Raw genomic sequence first — 16,834 nt, 5'->3', positions numbered from 1 at the left:
GAAGAAGGCTGTAAGAATTCACTGTCACGCTGCTAAGATATATTCAAATAACGTTGGATTCCATATCTACCGTCCTGAGTTAATTTAGGAACTGGCCCTGCGGAATGTATGACCAGTTCGAAAAGTAGCCTGGAGTGGATCCATTTCCCCCATTGCTCGTGGCATAAACGCCTAGAAATGTGCCTACTCGCGAGTTAGCAACGCCCAAGCAGGTAGGGATACGCATACCGGTGAATCCAGAGCTGACAACGGAGTTTGGATAGTACGCAAGGGTCTCTAATTGCGAAATTGCGTTTGCTGGTCCAGCTGAGAACGAATAATGAGTCCAGTTGAATGCCTTGATCTCCAGATGGAGTGTCTCGCCAATCCAGGCCAGTGGTAGAGGGGTCTGATGGCTAGGAAGGTCGGAATTCGACATGCCTCGGATGCGAAGGTATAGCTCATTCAAAGTTAGTAAAGCCAGCCCCATGTATATATGGCGGTCTTGTTGTAAAAAGACTGTCACCCCTGCTTCTTCGCCGACTGTACTTGGGGAGAAATCCAAATCAACGCTGTACGTAAACAAAGTGTGCTCTTGCCTTCTGCCAAGGAACGAATGTCCTTGCTTAGGGGCCGACGCTCCATCATATCCGGTCAAGTTCTCTCTGGATGGTTTGACTTGAAGGGTGAATGGGTTGTCCAGGGGAGATACCACAAACGAACCAGGACGGGGATATCTCCAGTACGTGAAATGCAGTGGCAGAGATGAACTGGGTGCAAAGTCGACTTCATCTCCATCGGAGATCCATGGGCTATATATGCATTAGACAGGCCAATGTAAATGATTTCGGGCTAACGAACCCATCTCCCTTGATATCTGCTGGATCTGGCCTTGGCCATCCCCCCATCAGCCCTTCAACCGCGTCGAATACCGGCCACTCTCCCTGGTTCCATGTTACCGGGGTAAGAACGGATTCGCGTCCCATGGGATGATAGGGAAGTGCAGGGTCCTGTCTTGTTGATAACGCGACCGCCCACCTAGAACGCATATTAACTACAGATCAGTGCTGTCTTGTACCGGGGCTTCCATACCAGTTATCCCCTGCATCCTGAAACAGGTCTGCATGGCCGACAGTCTGGACTTTGGACATGTAAGCATTAATTCTCCAAGAACAGTAGGCAACCTACAAAAGTTCGTCGTATTTGCCGCCGTTAAGAACGGGTTCTTTGGGCTGGCATCATACGGTCCCCATATACTCTCTGTCGATCGGGCAATTGTTACCATGTGGCCTTCGCCAGTTCCCCCTGACATAAGGTTAGACTCAGTAAGATTTCACCAGTGCAGGTACTCACCCTCTGCAATCAGCAGATAGTAGATGCCGTCCTTGCGATAAATATGAGGGGCTTCGGGTGCCTGACACTTCATGAGTACAGTTAAAGTCGGCAGGATATCGTACATACCATTCCCCCAGTCCCCGACCAGAGAGTCTTCCAATCCCCGGTTTCTCCTGTTTCGAGGTTTATCTTCGCAAGCTGGAGGGCTGGGCTGGGATCAAGTTAGACTTCGAGCTGAAGGTCTAGGACTGGACTACTCACTATACTTTGTAGGCATGGGATCCAACCATATACGCTTGCCCGTCGGTGTCCCAGAAGGGGGACGTGTCGTATCCATTGAAATCGAAATGCACGGCTTCCGACCATGAGGCTTCATCGTAAGGATCCTCTCCCTTGAATATGATCTGAGTAGCATCAGTAAAAAGTCTGAGGAGCCTTGTTTTGCGTGCGTACGTTATCCCATCTCGAGGAGTCGTTCGCAGCGAAATTATCAAACACCAGCGTGGTGACTACCCAGAAGGTCCCATTCTCGTATCGCAGAGTCGGTGCCCAAAGTCCTCTGTTTTTCTAGTCAGCCCTCGATCTTCGCTGGAGTAGGGTGTCCTACCCCGTTGCACTATCGACTTTTGCAAGATCTGGAAGCTGACTAGGTCGGTTAAGAACATTTCCAACGAGCTTCCAATTCTGCAGGTCCTTGCTGGCGTGGATTGGAATTCCAGGGAAGGCCTGGAAACTGGACGTCGCACAAAAGAACGTGTCGTCCCATTCTGGCACAAAGATGCAGCTGGGGTCGGGATGGAAGCCTGGCAATATGGGATTGGTAAAGGTCGAGTTCTCTGGAGATGTGGCAGCGGCTGTGACTGCTATGGACAGAAGCAGGGCCGGGATGGAGGTCACTAACATGGTGTAGGTTACTTCTCGCAGGACATTGCTGATCAAGGAGCTATTTATGTCACTGCGTAGAGCCTCGGAATATCTAATAGTGACTGTCCGGCAATTGACCCCGCTGGAGGAATTCTGGGCACTTATTTATCCGTCAATAAGTATATCAGCCTGAATGCAGGCACAACGTCATAGTGCCTCGTAGCCGAATGCTTTCCGATGATCGATATATTCATGGTTTAGCGCGCTTGTTAGCGAACTACTAGACTAGAATTAGTGTTATGAATAGTATCTACTAATTATAAACTCGAAAACGGAAGTATATAAATGGAAGAAATAAAAAGCATGAACCCCATTTCCCTAATTTTCACACACGACAGTGCAAAGCCAACTACCTCTGGCTGGACGCGTGAAGAACTTTCTGCAGGCTGATCCGGGGATTATTTGCATACTCCGCAATTATCTCCACAACGTACATGATATGCTCCGCAATATTGGTGGCCTGGTCCGCGTTAAACACCTCCTGGTCGTACATGACTGTTAATCGATGCTGGCTGTCAAGTGCCCTCGCAACCTCAACAACCAGGCCGTACGGCTGGAACATGCGAACCTGAGACTTGGCCATGACCAGCCAGCGGAGATTCTCGCTCTCGCTGGTGCTCTTGGTGCTGGGCTCAAAAGGCTGGAAAAGGAACAACGATCGGTTCCCCGCTGCGTGCCGTGAGACGCCTGCCGCCGAGTAGATCTCGTCCAGCCCAATGTTGCCGTTCTCCGTTATCGCCCAGAACATGTCCTGTGTCTCTTGCAGGTAATCATCGAGCGTAATCGATGGCGATACAAGGCTACGCACCGGCAGGAAGTTGGCAAGCGTACCGTTGACTGTCTGCGGGTCGATCGCGCCCAAGTCGACGTTGCGTCCGCTAAGCAGGTAGTCAAAGCTCACATCCGGCGTTCCAGTGGTTTGGCTGAGCCATAGTTGATATGCGGCCTGGAAGACAATGGGGATGGTAACTCCTGTCGCGCGGGCTATAGTGTCCAAGTCAGTCGAGATGAGCTTTTTGATCGAGGCTGTGATCCTGGGCGTCTCGCATTCTGGGAAGCGGTTGCATTTGCCAGCTAGTGTCTTTTTCCAGAAATCTCTCGTTGTCTCTCGGTCCGACTGGTACATGCTGAAAGCAAAGTCACGGAACTGGCCGTGCTCTGGGACCTGAACTCCGCGACTGAGGGCAGAGAAATGGTCGTCGAAAATGCGGAGGAGGGTGCCGTCGTACACGGCGTGATCCATCTTGATCACGACTTCACAGGTCTGGTCTGGGTATGTAAGGATTGCATATTTGATAAATGGTTCTCCGAATGCGAATCTCTGTTCCCAGAACCGTTCGAGGAACTGCTCCCGTTCCCCGTCGTCTCCACAGGGAGCGACAACGATGTTGGGAGAAGCCTGCTTCAGCACGACCCCGTACCATTCGACATTGGAGACTCGGAGCCACGATGTACGAAGGATATCATCCAGCTGTGTCATCTTGGTCGTGGCGTTAACCCAGCTGGCGTGGTCGAAATCAACCGGCATCCGGCGGGCTGCCATGAGCACCCACATCTGCTCTGGCCGGTGGCCCTGCTCTAGAAACTCGACTTGGCCGGGGGGCGCAGGATATACTAGTAGAGCTTAGTACATATTCCTCCATCTCAGATAGAAATTGTATTCTGTACTCACCGTAGTCAACGTCATCGGAGCGTAGTTCAGCCTCCTGCACAGCCTGGGTCACGGACAAGGGGGTCTCAAACACCCTCAGTACAGTAGTAGCTGGAGAATCAGCCGTTTGCATAGTGATGGCCATTGCGTCCAATCTCGGAGCCTTCAAGATATTCTTCACGCTGAGGGTGTAGCCCGCTCCGCGAGCCAGACTGGCCAGACTAATGGCCGCGATAGAGTCACCACCAAGCGCCAGGAAATTGGCCCTTTTACCTATACTCTCGGGAGCAACGGCAAGCACCTTGGACCACAGCTCCTCCAATGCAATCTCTGCATCTGTCTCAACCGGACTAACCTCGTGGCTGGTCACTTCGCACTCGAGGCTGTATTGGTTCAGCTGCAGGGCGTCCATTGCCTCCACCTGTGCTTTTAGGGCTTTGCGGTCTGTTTTCCGCGACGGCAGCTTGGGTAGATCCCCCAGGGGGAAAGCATATTTTGGAATCATGTATGAAGGCAGCATTGTCAGCTGGCCCCGGAGCTGGCTGATCAAGTCGCGGTATTGCGCAGCATTTTGGATTTCGGTGGACTGGGACGGTTTGAAGATGCAGAAGGCCCCCAGCTGCGGTTTCCCATTCACTTTCAATGGGATTACCACTGTGTTCTGCACCATCCCAGCCTGTAGAATGGCTTGCTCGATTTCTCCCAGTTCGATCCGGTGCCCGTGGATCTTGACCTGGTTGTCCTTGCGGCCCAGACACTCGATTTCACCCCCGGGGAGCCAACGGGCCAGGTCCCCGGTGCGATACATCCGGTCCACTAAAGAATTAGCATAAAAAAAATAAAAGCAAAATAGATGAATTTTGAAAAACGAAGGAAACGAAGGACATACCTTTCAACAGCTCGTTGCGTAGAAAAACAGAATCAGTAAGCTCATCTCGAGCCAGGTATCCGTCTGTGACTTGCGGGCCTGCAATGCACAGCTCTCCAGGAGCTCCATACGGCACAAGGTCAAGTCCATCGGGCTGTAGAATAAATGCCATTACCGTTGGAAACGGTGCACCGATATTATTAGGCCGTTCCGCGGTGGTGACAGCCTTGGTCGAAACCACCATTGACGTCTCGGTAGGCCCGTAAACATTCAGGATCCGCGAATATGGGAGCCACTTCTCGATGACGGCTTTGGTCAGGGGCTCACCTCCGACGATCAGAGTCTCCAATCCAGGCACATCCTCAGGATTGAGGAGCTGGGCCACTGTCGGAGTGAGGATTGACTGGCGCGCCGCCATGGTCTGGATGGCACCCGGTAGGTCGGACTGCACCTTGTCTGTTGGGCCCATGCACAGCGTCCCTGCGGTGCTGAGCGTGTTGAAAAAGTCCTGCACTGATGCATCGAACACGTAGTTGGCGAACTGCAGTGTCCGCCATTCCCCGTGGTGGCGACCCTCGACATGGGCCATGCTCACAACGGCTGCTGCTGCGGCTCGATGAGGGACCTTGACGCCTTTGGGCATACCTGTGCTGCCGGATGTGTATATCAAATATGCAAGACAGTCGGGGGAGATGTCGATGTTGGGGCGATCAAATGGGAAGTCGGCCAGCTGTACCTCGTCGACATACAGCCGCGTGATGCCGTCTACCCCGATCGTCGCCGAGTGCTGGGTCTCGGTAATGATCATTTTGGCCTGGACCTCGTTGATGATAAAGGAATTACGATCTGACGGGTTATCAGGACTCAGTGGCACATACGCTGCACCAGCCTTCATCACACCGAGAAGAGCGACTACGGTGTTGATGGACTTGTCCAGCATCAAGGGCACGATATCACCGACCGCGACATGGAAGCCCTGCGTGAGCAGATGCGCCATCTGGTTCGCCATTCGGTCAAGCTGCGCATATGTAACCTGTTTCTCTCCATCCCAGTCAATGGCAATGGCGTCCGGCGATTGAACGGCGTGTCTTTCGAAGGCAGCGTGCAACAGCTCTTGTGTCGGGATATGAAGTGTCGCCCGGTTCGATAGATCGTTGGACAAGAAGTCTCGTTCACTGTCGCCCATCACGGCGAGTGTCTCGACAGCCTGACCCGGATGTTGGGCAATGGCCTCGATGGTATGACAGAATGAATCGAGGACGAACTGCGCATGTCGCTGCTCCATCTTCCCCGTCAGCATCACGCTGGTCTGGCCTCCGACGTCCGTGATTTCGAGAGTGGTGAATTCAGACTGCCACACCGGCCGTGGGCCAACAGGTCGGAAAACCTGTTCTGTTTCGCTGTTTTGGTCATCGGGAGATATGAGGATGTTGACCATCGTGTCCATACAGTCCGGACGGAGCTGCGCGGCCGCGAGGGCATTTCTCATGCCATGCGGACTGTATCGGATGACTTGCAGCAGTCCCTTGCCAACACTGCGCATCAGGCCCAGCAGCGAGTCCTCTGGGCTCACGGATACTCGTTGCGGCGCCAGTGTGAGTGTCGGCCCGTCAAGTCGGTCCACGTCCAGCACGGCTGTCTCGCGGCCAGAGAGTGTCGTCGCAAACAATACATCCTGGCTGCCCGTCCTTTTGGAAAGAACCAGGGCCCATGCGGTATAAATTGCCGTAGCGGCTGAGATACCATGGGGCTGCAATGCCTTGCGCAGGTCAAATGGTAGAGTCTGCGAGAGCGTGCTGGTCTCCTCCACGGGAGCGGTGTTAAGCTGCGTAGGTTCAACGTTGGACAGATAGCTCTTCCAGAACCCGTCATTCTGGCTCCTATCCAGCCCTTCTATGTGTTTGACAAAACGCTTGAACGGGGGTCTGGGCAGCAGAGTCATCCCACGGTAGACGGCAGCAACGTCGTCGTACAGGAATCGATGCGACCAAAAGTCAAACAGCGCATGGTGCATGGTGACTACCAGGAACCTTTCAGAGAGAAGGGCAATGCGGACCATGGGCCCGGATATCGAGAGTCTTTGCTTTTTGTCCGCGGCAAGATACGCATCAAGTTCCTGGTCCAGCTCTACCCAGGGCAGGGCCAAGTCCGCGCGCAGAAGCTGCATGAATCCACGCTTACGCGGTGTGAATGATGTCCGCAGAATGTCGCTTCTGGCAAATACAGTCTCGAAACTTGTGCGAAGCTGCCCCTTGTCCAGCCCAGACACATCCCAGACCCGCTGATACGCATAGTGGTCGTCGTCCAGCTGCAGCGATGCTGCCAGGATGCTTTCCTGCACGGGCGTTGCTGGGTAAGCGTCAACAGCACTTCCCTGTTTAACTAGCTCATGGGATTCGTCGATGAGTGAGAAAGGATCTGGATCATCGCCTGCAGCCTCACTGTCCTGATGATTCGCAAGAGCTGCTGCCTCCTCTAGGGAAGTGTCGTCGAGCAGAGTGGTCAGTTCCAGAACCAGGAAGCGTTTACGCAGCTCCCAGATGGCCTTGATGGCATCCACTGAACTGCCACCGAGTCTCACAAAGGAATGAGTGAGTCCGATTGCCGATAAAGGAACCCCCAGAACTTGAGACCATACGCCCGCGATCTTAACCTCGACTTCGTCCAGAAGCCTGCTGTTCGATCCCTGGTCAGCCGCGTCCAGTTGTGCGAAGCCTGCGACGCCTAGCTCTTCAGCCATTCTTTCTAGTTTCTTGATGTCCGTTTTGCCATTACTCGTCATGGGCAGCGCGTCCAACGGCATCCAGAACGAAGGTACCATGTAGCTCGGGAGTGCCTTCGAGGCATGCTGCCGCAACGATGGGAGCACAGCAGACCACGATGATCCAGGTTTCAGGACGATGGCGGATACCAGGCGCAGTCCACCGGAGTGGGTGAGCGCGACTGTTGCGCAGCTGACGACATCGTCGTGCTGAACGAGCGCGGCATCGATCTCAGCTGGGTTCACCTTCTGGCCGTTGATCTTGACTTGGAAGTCGATGCGGCCGATAATCTCGAACGAGCCATCAGCTAGAGCGCGAGCCACGTCTCCCGTGCGGTAAAGCCTTCCAGTGCCGAATGGATTCGGGATAAAGACCCTGTCCGTCTGCTCAATGTCCTTGAGATAGCCCGAGGCGAGCTGTGGTCCGGCCAGGCAGAGCTCGCCCATCACACCAATGGGGGATAGGTCCGTTGTGCTGGGTTGCAGTACGTATGCTTGCGTTGTATCCAGCGGGCGTCCTAGAATCCTTGGGTTGCCTCCGGCATTTAGCGTGTTGCTGAAGTTCAGTTGGGTGCACTCGCTGAGGCCGTAGGTATTGCGCAAATGCACCTTGTCCGACCAGATATCAACGAGTTCATGGGGTATCCTTTCTCCAACCAGGGTGATCTGCTTGACATCTGGGATTTGTTTCGGCTCGAGGATGGATAGGGCGGACGGCGTAATCCCAAGGGCTTCCACTCGCATCTGGTTTAACACCACTGCAAGTGAAGTCATGAGTTTCTGTTTGCTGCAAAGGAGCAGCGTGCCGCCGTGAATGAGAGTAGACAACATGGTTCGCTGGGCCGCAGAGAAGGTAGGGCTATAAAAGAGAAGCCATCGTTGAAGCCCATTCAGGGAATGATACTGCATGCCAGTCGCTGCAGCTCCGTGGGATATAACAACGCCCTTTGGGACGCCGGTAGATCCAGATGTATAAATAACGTAGCAACGCTCCTCTGGCTGCAGATCCAGCGCGAGCTTCGATCCATCCAGGGTTGTCGAGTTATAAAGACAATCCTCGATAGGCTGCGCCTTGGGCATGCTACCACAATAGACACGATTGGCCAGCACCAGCGGCGCGTCACAGCTCTCAACAATCTGACGATTACGGTCCACTGAACCATCGGGATCAAGGATTGTGTATGCAGCCCCGGCCTTGAGAATAGCCAATATCGTCACTATTAGAGTGGTTGAGCGGTCGATCAAGACAGCAATTATTTCGCCGCGTACCAACCCCAGAAGTCGAGCGAGCTGGTTGGCCTGGACGTCCAACTCGCCAAATGTGATGGCTTTTTCGTCCTCGAACTGCACTGCATCCGAATCCGGTATCCGTGAAGCTTGTTGTTCGAAAAGCTCGACGATGGTAGAATATGGTCGATGCCCCGTTCGAGATGTCTGCATTGCACCACGGATGAGGCTCATCTTCTCTTCCTCAGAGGCCAATTCGATGTGGCCGACGAGGGAGTGAGGGAGATAGAATTTTCGGACGGCGCTGGATATGGCTTGGGCAAAGTGCTGCAACACAACCTCAGCGTCGGCACTGGGGATCTCACTGCTGTAACAGCAGGTAATCTGTACCGGGGTAGTGCCAGTGATGAATACCGCCATAGGAAATCCCATAAGCTGCCCAGCCGTTGTAGGACCGTTAAGGCCGGGCGAGTATGTGATCACAGTGTTGACAGGCTTAGGCAGGCCTCTGGTGATCTCTTTATAACCAAGGTATGCGTGAGACGAAGCGGATGCATGGTAATCGCACAGCTTGGTGAACAGCTTGCTGAACGTCTCATTTGGTTCCACTGAGACGCAGACTGGATACGTCTGGTCCAGGAAGCCAACGCATGTGTCCACGCCAGGAAAGCCAGCATCCCGGCGAACTCCAGCGAAAATGACATCGCGAGAGCCAGAGTGATAGTGAAGGACGGTTGCCCACAGGGCTTCAAAAAGGAGAAGACGGGGCCACCCACATTCCACTTCCAATCGTGCTAGTCCTGTAGCACAGTTCTCGCCTAATGTCATCGAAATGGTAGCCCGCCGGCTGCCAGCATTAGGTGAAAGCGCAGCATAATGCGTACCAGCGGGGATATCGTTCAGGGTTTGACTCCAGAAGGCCCGGCTGATAGCTTCATCCTTGGACTCCAGGTGCTGCTTTAAGTAGTATGTCAGAGGGGTGCGCTCTGGTAGGGGCAGTCCACAGTATAACAAAGCGAAGTCGCGTTTGATAAGGCTAAGCGAGCTACTATCCACCATAGCACGGTGCACATGAAGCGTCACCCGATGGTGCGGCGATAAGGGGTACCGATACACTGTCAATCGTGCCTGGTCGCCAGTGAGCATTCCACACACTCCTGGAGTTGAAGGAACAGATGACTGTGGAGTCCAGGTGGGATCCTCTATCGCTTCGACCTGGGAGCCTCGCAGAAGAACGCGCTGGTAGACGTTCCCTGACTGTGTATCGACATGGAGCACAGTCCGCAGGCACGCATCTGTTGACTTCAGTTAACTGTCCAAGTATCAGAATGATCAGGCCACATACGATGGGAGGTAAGAGCCTTCCAAGTCCATTGGATCTGGTCAAGAGTGGGCGGTGGGCTTCGTGGAAGCACGAGGCTGATTTGACACCATTGCAGTGTATCGTCTTGGAGGATCTGGACCTGGGCTCGAGAAGCAGGTATTTCTGTCTCGACATCATCAGCGGCGGAGATTGCGTCTTCGAAGTAGTTGTCCTGCGGTTCGTTGAGGAATTCCACCTGACGAAACGGATCTGTCGACCACAGGTCTATATTTCTATGCTCTATGGCTGCCATTGTATATTACTTGAGGATGCAGGCGGCAGACAAAGAAGAGGGAAAGAAGAGAAAGGAAGAGAGAATGGGCATCGGCCAAAGTGAACAATACTAGGGCTTGGAACCAGACTGCCCAGTTTATCGACTTGGATGAGACAAATATTTCATTCACACAGTGCAGGCATGCTCATTTATATAGGTTCAGCTGCTAATCCCATTCATTTCTCTGATAGCCAACAAGAAATACCAGGGCTAGTCTATCTCCTATAGGCCCTTCGAGGCTTCCAAGACCATTACTCTCCTCTTAGCCAGTGTTTGGCTCTATCCTGGCGATTGCTCGTTTACACCCAGGTGGGTCAGGAGTGACTGTTTCTGGAGGCATTCTGGTTTAATACGCATGGCCTTTCCTGTTCTCTTATTGGCTGGTTTATTTTTACTGTTTAGTTTTTATTTTTACATTTCTTCTTCTTTATCTCTTCTGCCGTCCCATGTGGTACCTGGGTAGCCGGTGGAACTGTATATAATGGTACTAAAATAGTAAATAAAAATGTAGAAAGACTATTAAGGTAAAAGCAAACGAGTAGTCGGGGAGAGGTGATAATGAGAGAGGGATACACAGTTACATCCTCGAATGGGCGTGGTATTTGCAACTTCCGTGACGGGCAACATATGCGAATCAAGTTTTCATATGGTGGCTTGTTGACGTTAACTGCTTTTGATTCGGAGCGAGTTCCATGTCATATTGACCTGCAATGACACAACCATATACTGAAGAGACTATGTGGTCAATGCTGCGTAGGTATTCTACTACGTCCGTTAATACGCTTCATGTGAGGAACGGTGCTACGGCCATTTCCCAGTCAGTTTGGACAATTTTTATAGCCATTATCAGCAACAACAGGTTGGCATGGCACCACAGTACAGCGTGTATGTTGGCTGCGCTCGGACAGTGCTATAAAAGTGCTACCAAAAGTGCTCTACTTGATATTGCAGATATAGCTAGCGTAATTTCCACTCTCCAGCTCTCGGGCATAAGGAAAGCACATGGCTGCGTTGGCCCAGCCCAATGTTGATCTTGAGTGTCCGCGGAATATGACTGCGGCTTCAATGTAACCATATGCCATTGAGGCCTCTCAATAAGGCATTGATGTAGCATGGTATGGCGAATGGTCGAGCCATGGCCTGCGACTGGTACCATGCTCACGTATAGAGTCAACGTCTGTGTCCACTGCGGCAAATTGAAATGAAACAACTAATGCAACAGCGATATCGCGAATACGAGATCTGAAGCTGGTCTTGTTCTGCATCACTGTTTCTTTTACACCATATTTCTTTAACGAAGGGCCATAATGGTCGTTTGTTGTCCATAGACCTTGCATGGTGGGTCCATGGTCCCCGAGCAAGGCACGGCAAACCTTCGGCCTGCAGAGTTCGCCTTATGGAGAAGAGATCCCTGCATAACCAGGCACAAACTAGTCTCCGTACAGCCGGGTAGAATTGAAAAATACAAGTTGCAAAGAGGGGGCAGGCGTGGGATGCCGCTTCAAGGGTTCGCCGCTATGGCCGCACATGGCCTCTACTGCATACTTACTGGTCAAGCCAGTACTCTATTTATAGATTGTTGCACAATCCAGAGGGTATTGTGCGAAGCATATCGTTGTAATTATCTCATTGTATGACACGACATTTGGCAATAGGGGCCTGGAGCCGATTTCTTATATGTAGCTCATCTCCCTCATATCGGACACTTCCCACATCTCTAGAGTTATATCATCTGCTTCGACAGCTTCACCTCTACATTCAAACTTGTTATTGGATCAATACTTCAATCGGTCTGACTTCTCATCATGGCATCCTGGGACAATCGCGAGGTCACCAACGAGCACATCGTCCCCTACGTTGATTCAAGCACCGCCGAAGGCGATGTTCAAGCAGCTCTCAAGACTTTACCCTTTGAGCGTAACATCTTCAAAGTACGTGCTATCCCTAGCTCTCTTCATTGACCACGTTGGACTGACTTCTCCAGCTGACTGCCAATGCGCCCGCCTTCTTTCCCACCTTTATGAAGCTATTGACCTGTTCATGGTCGCCAGAGCGCACCTTGCGCTCTCGAGACTGGCAAACCATTGTCCTGCGAACCGCGGCTACACTGGATGCACCGTACGAATGGGACGTGAATGAGCCCGTCGGCCGCGTCTTTGGCTTCACGGACGAGCACCTGAAGCACCTCCGCAGTGGCGATTTATCTTCTCCCGATCTCTTTACAGACCGCCAGCGCCTTATAAGTTCCATCGTGGAGGACCTGTGCCTGAAGGACCGCGTGCCTGAGGAAAAGGTCCGTCGGGCTAAGGAGGTTTTCGGCGACACGGGTCTTATGGAGCTGTTCTTCATTCAGAGCATCTATGCTTTTCTGGCGCGGACTATGAATAGTTGCAAGATCGACTTTGACGAGCCCATCCCTGGACTGTTGGATATTCTGCGCAAGTACAATGGACCGGCTATCGAAAAGGAGAATCAGTATACAGACTAAGCTGGTGGAAGATCTATTGGCTTGAAGTTAGATATTAGTCTCCTCTGAAATGCCACAACTCAGCTCTTCTTTACGTGATTCCACCTTCAGTTCATGTGTATCTTTCTTGCTGTAGCATCGTCCTGGGGACCCACCACTTCCTAATTGAGCCCTAACCAGACATCAATACGGATTGCGCGACTCGCTCACTAGCCCCTCCAATCTTTGGATCTGATTTCATTTAGCTAAGGTGTTATAGGAAGGACTGCTTAAGCTTTATTTAGCGAGCAACAAGCGAATTAAAGGATGTACACAAGCAACGCCATCAATCCCTCGTGGACGATCACCTCGTATTCCCAGCACGCCCCCGAAAAGTATCACAACTCTGCAGGAAAATACATGCCGGTTTAGGAAAAGTGAAAGACTTTCTTCCTCGCTCCCACGCATCGCTTCGATTGACCTGATGCGTCGTCCAACGCCTGCAACACAACTTCCTCCAGACGGGGGCCCGCTTCCCACGCCACACGGTCCACGGCGGGCGTCTGCAGCGAGCCTTTCTCGAAGAGATCCGCAAAATACCCAAGCAGGTCCTCCTGTTCCGGCTCAGAGTATTGCGACAGTGCCTGTGACAGCCGGAAGTTTTTGAACGTAATCTGCTTCCAGAACAGCAGCTCCTGCGTGAGGGGGATGGACGCGCCCACGGCACCTCCCAGGGAGCCGTAGTTCACGTAGGTGGCGCCAGGACTGAGCAACGCCGCCAGACGTTCGCCAGACTCGCCAAACACGGCGTCAAGAGCCAGTTTAATCCTCTTGCCCTCGGCCAACGAGGCAACCGCACCAGGGGCAGCCAGCTCGGACTCGGTCACCACGGTGTCGGCACCCAGGGCTCGTAACTGTTGTCGAGCCGAGTCCACATCATCCCGGTCGCGGATGACGCTGATAGTATGGCACCCGCGTAGCTTAGCGAATTGAATTGTCATTTGCGCAATCACGCCTGTGGCGGCATTGAGCACGACCCAGTCGCCCGGGCGGAGCTCGCGGGCGCCGCTATTCAGCAGCAGATACGCAGGCCCGCAGCCCATCTTCAGCAGAGAAGCAGCAATGGGGTCGAGCGTGGCCGACACGCGAAGCAGAGACGGCGCAGGCACCGTCGCATGGGAGCGCCATGTCCCCAGCCCGTGAGCGCGAGGGACGACGTGATTGCCCGGCGCGAGGACGCTGACGGCCGATCCGACCCGCTCAATACGAGCGACGCCATCGTAGCCTGGAATCGGCTCGCCTGCGTGACGATGCTCGGGCTGCACCGGATACTTGCCAGCGACCACCATCAGGTCCTGCGGGTTGATGGGCGCCGCCAGGAAGCGGATGTGAACGTCCTCGGGGCCCAGCTGATCTTCGTGGCTTTGGCCATTCTCCTGGTGTAAGCGAGCAACCTTGGCCGGTTCAGACGAGTGTTGTCGAAAGGTAAGAGTCTGTCGAGACATCTTTGGGGATATTGATTTCAAGAGTCAGAGGCTGGAAGGATAAGGTAGAGAGCCAATTGGGTGAGATCAATGAATTCAGGGGGCGTTTTATATCCGTTGCTTGTGCAATTCGCATCGGCATTCAGTTCCCTCCAGCGCGCTGTGGGAATATTCCACCCCGATGGGGCCGTTCTGGCCATCTTGCAACCGAGCGGGCGATGCCGAAGTGTCAAAACTGGACCTTGTGTTTCATGGATGCGATCCACAGTCGTACGTACTTTTCGCTTAGAAATACAAGCTGTGTGTTGGCGTTGGTGGAGCAGCCATCAATCTACACGATCAACACCCCCGTTCAGATCGGCCCACTTACAGGGCCTGGCCAGCTAGTCTGATATGCGATGCAACCACCGAGGCGCAGAAGCCAAAACAAGGCGAGTCTAGGACTGCATAAGCAGGCTAAGCCTGTGGATCCTCGTCGCCGGGTGCTAACTCAGACCCTGTTGCGTCTTTAACGATCATACCGGCTGACAAATGGGTTTTGTTTCTTGCATGCCCTGTCTCTGAAATTAATATTGCCTTGTGCAGCTCCCAGGTAGAAGAAAAGACCAGTTCTGGATTCCAAGGTCTCGAGACGCTTCGCTGACTTGCTCGATCTTGGTCCTCTGTCTCGTACACCAACCCTAACACACCAACAGGATGTCTTCACAGGATATCGAGGCCAAGGAGGCGCACCCAAACGGCGTCCCTGAGCCAGAGACTCAACCTGCTCCTGCAAAGCCTGACCCAGCCAGCGAGATTCCCAACGGCGGACTCAAGGCCTGGTTGCAGGTTCTGGGCTCGTTTCTTCTCTTCCTCAACACCTGGTCAGTTCTCTTGCTTTCCTTCTATCTGTTTTGGCCTTCGGTTACTGACTGGCAAGCCAGGGGTGTGGTCAACACATTTGGCGTTTATCAGCATTACTACAAGTCTACCCTGTTGAGAGATGTGTCTGACTCGGACATCTCATGGGTTGGTTCACTCCAGGCGTGTCTCCTCCTCATAATCGGTGTCGCCACGGGGCCGTTGTTCGACATTGGCTACTTCTATGTTCTCCTGACAGCCGGTTCATTCCTTGTCTGCTTTGGCATGTTCATGACCAGCCTGTGTACGGAGTACTGGCAGGTGATGCTTGCTCAGGGTGTCTGCGTCGGTTTGGGCAGCGGGTGCCTCTTCGTTCCCAGCGTGGCCATCGTGTCCACCTACTTTACAACGAAGAAGTCCTTCGCCACGGGCATTGCGGCGTCTGGAAGCAGTCTGGGCGGCATTATCTACCCTATCATCTTCGTCCGCCTCGAGCCTCAAATCGGCTTTGGATGGGCGACCCGGGTCATCGCCTTCCTCATGCTGGGAATGCTTCTCATCTGCATGGCCGTCATGCGCGTGCGCGTTCTCCCTCCGCAGAAGCGTCGTCTATTTGAACTCCAGGCCTTCCGCGAGATTCCCTTTACCATGTTCAGCGTCGGGGAGTTCTTCGGCTTCATGGGCCTCTACATCCCCTTCTTCTACATCGAGACATACGCCACAAACAAGACGCCAATGTCCGCATCCTTGGCTTTCTACATGCTCCCTATCATGAATGCCGGCTCTGCGTTTGGTCGAATTATCCCCAACTTCCTGGCTGACAAGACTGGGCCTCTGAACATGCTACTCCCTTGCTCCTTCATCTCCGCGCTGCTAGCCTACTGCTGGATTGCGATCGACAGCACCGCGGGCATTATCGTCTTCTGTGTCCTATACGGTTTCTTTTCTGGCACCTTCGTTTCCCTGCCCCCGACCACTGTTGTCAGTCTGTCGCCCAGTCTCAGCGTCGTCGGAACACGAATGGGCATGAACTTCTGCTTTGCTGGTCTCGGTCTACTGGTGGGAACACCCGTTGCTGGTGCAATCCTGCACTCTGGCAGCTGGCTTGGAGTGCAGCTGTTCTGCGCGTCATCTGTTGTGGTGGCTGGGGTTGCCATTGTTGTCGCCAGGATATCAAAGAACTCTGCCATTCTCGTAAAGGCTTAGGCTCGCCGAGTATCGACATCTGTTTGGGGCTGCATAAGCAGGTATAAAAAACGTTCGTAGAAGTGATGATTAGGGAAAACAATGGCCAGTCTCAGTACTGGCCATCCAGGTATAATACACGGTGCTGTTTGGTTAATATAGAAGAATAGAACTGAATACACGTCCTATGTTTTATTGCAATGGCTGTTTACTTCTCGCCCTTGAGGCCGCCTACTACGAGTACTCACCTCCCTTTGGATAGGTTCTCCCTGAGAGTCCAACGAAGGGCAAGCTGGAAGAACACGAACCTCTAGCAGCATATCCATACAGATTTCCTTTTTTTTTTCCCCACCCACGTTCCGCATGGAAGCTGCCAATTCGAGCTTCGATGTCAATCTAGCCCTTCCAAGCCACTGCGCGTGTTACATCCAACCCTAGACATTGGCCATCTGTCATCATTAGTTTTGCTCGTATGAAGTAGACATGTCGCAATCGGT

General features: G+C 53.0%; 5 protein-coding genes across 5 annotated transcripts; 2 read left to right on the top strand and 3 right to left on the bottom strand.

Moving 5' to 3' along the window:
* Positions 1 to 79: 79 nt before the first annotated feature.
* Positions 80 to 2,291, bottom strand: ASPVEDRAFT_199514 (glycoside hydrolase family 43 protein; the record flags this gene model as incomplete). The annotated part of the gene is made up of 10 exons (XM_040809288.1): positions 1,922 to 2,291; positions 1,768 to 1,873; positions 1,576 to 1,718; positions 1,441 to 1,525; positions 1,333 to 1,393; positions 1,168 to 1,284; positions 1,072 to 1,120; positions 841 to 1,017; positions 229 to 791; positions 80 to 186 (listed from the first exon to the last, which is right to left on the bottom strand). The coding sequence occupies exons 1-10, from the start codon at positions 2,215 to 2,217 to the stop codon at positions 80 to 82; spliced, it is 1,704 nt and encodes a 567-aa protein (XP_040671742.1). The 5' UTR covers positions 2,218 to 2,291.
* A 296-nt stretch (positions 2,292 to 2,587) lies between these two features.
* Positions 2,588 to 10,521, bottom strand: sidE (nonribosomal peptide synthase SidE; the record flags this gene model as incomplete). The annotated part of the gene is made up of 5 exons (XM_040818070.1): positions 10,091 to 10,521; positions 7,375 to 10,040; positions 4,779 to 7,290; positions 3,911 to 4,705; positions 2,588 to 3,852 (listed from the first exon to the last, which is right to left on the bottom strand). Exons 1-5 carry the CDS (start codon positions 10,359 to 10,361, stop codon positions 2,588 to 2,590), a joined length of 7,509 nt encoding a protein of 2,502 aa, XP_040671741.1. The 5' UTR covers positions 10,362 to 10,521.
* A 1,465-nt stretch (positions 10,522 to 11,986) lies between these two features.
* ASPVEDRAFT_309353 (carboxymuconolactone decarboxylase family protein) lies at positions 11,987 to 13,063 on the top strand. The gene is made up of 2 exons (XM_040810405.1): positions 11,987 to 12,313; positions 12,367 to 13,063. Exons 1-2 carry the CDS (start codon positions 12,188 to 12,190, stop codon positions 12,868 to 12,870), a joined length of 630 nt encoding a protein of 209 aa, XP_040671740.1. The 5' UTR covers positions 11,987 to 12,187; the 3' UTR covers positions 12,871 to 13,063.
* ASPVEDRAFT_45404 (MDR family NADPH-dependent oxidoreductase) lies at positions 12,820 to 14,579 on the bottom strand. The gene has a single exon (XM_040813279.1). It carries the CDS (start codon positions 14,331 to 14,333, stop codon positions 13,257 to 13,259), a length of 1,077 nt encoding a protein of 358 aa, XP_040671739.1. The 5' UTR covers positions 14,334 to 14,579; the 3' UTR covers positions 12,820 to 13,256.
* A 429-nt stretch (positions 14,580 to 15,008) lies between these two features.
* ASPVEDRAFT_87298 (uncharacterized protein) lies at positions 15,009 to 16,358 on the top strand (the record flags this gene model as incomplete). Its single annotated transcript, XM_040818030.1, has 2 exons — positions 15,009 to 15,175; positions 15,236 to 16,358. 2 exons carry the CDS (start codon positions 15,009 to 15,011, stop codon positions 16,356 to 16,358), a joined length of 1,290 nt encoding a protein of 429 aa, XP_040671738.1.
* Positions 16,359 to 16,834: the final 476 nt, after the last annotated feature.

The sequence above is a fragment of the Aspergillus versicolor genome (assembly GCF_001890125.1).
Source record: "Aspergillus versicolor CBS 583.65 unplaced genomic scaffold ASPVEscaffold_10, whole genome shotgun sequence".
In the NCBI taxonomy this organism is placed as follows: domain Eukaryota; kingdom Fungi; phylum Ascomycota; class Eurotiomycetes; order Eurotiales; family Aspergillaceae; genus Aspergillus; species Aspergillus versicolor.
Note: the sequence above shows the minus strand (reverse complement) of the source record. Positions and strands in the feature narration are given on the sequence as shown.

Coding starts and splice junctions, on each gene's coding strand:
- ASPVEDRAFT_309353 (XM_040810405.1), top strand. CDS start 12,188: ATGGCATCCTGGGACAATCGCGAGGTCACCAACGAGCACATCGTCCCC. Junction 12,314..12,366: donor TTGAGCGTAACATCTTCAAA/GTACGTGCTATC, acceptor TGACTTCTCCAG/CTGACTGCCAATGCGCCCGC.
- ASPVEDRAFT_45404 (XM_040813279.1), bottom strand. CDS start 14,333: ATGTCTCGACAGACTCTTACCTTTCGACAACACTCGTCTGAACCGGCC.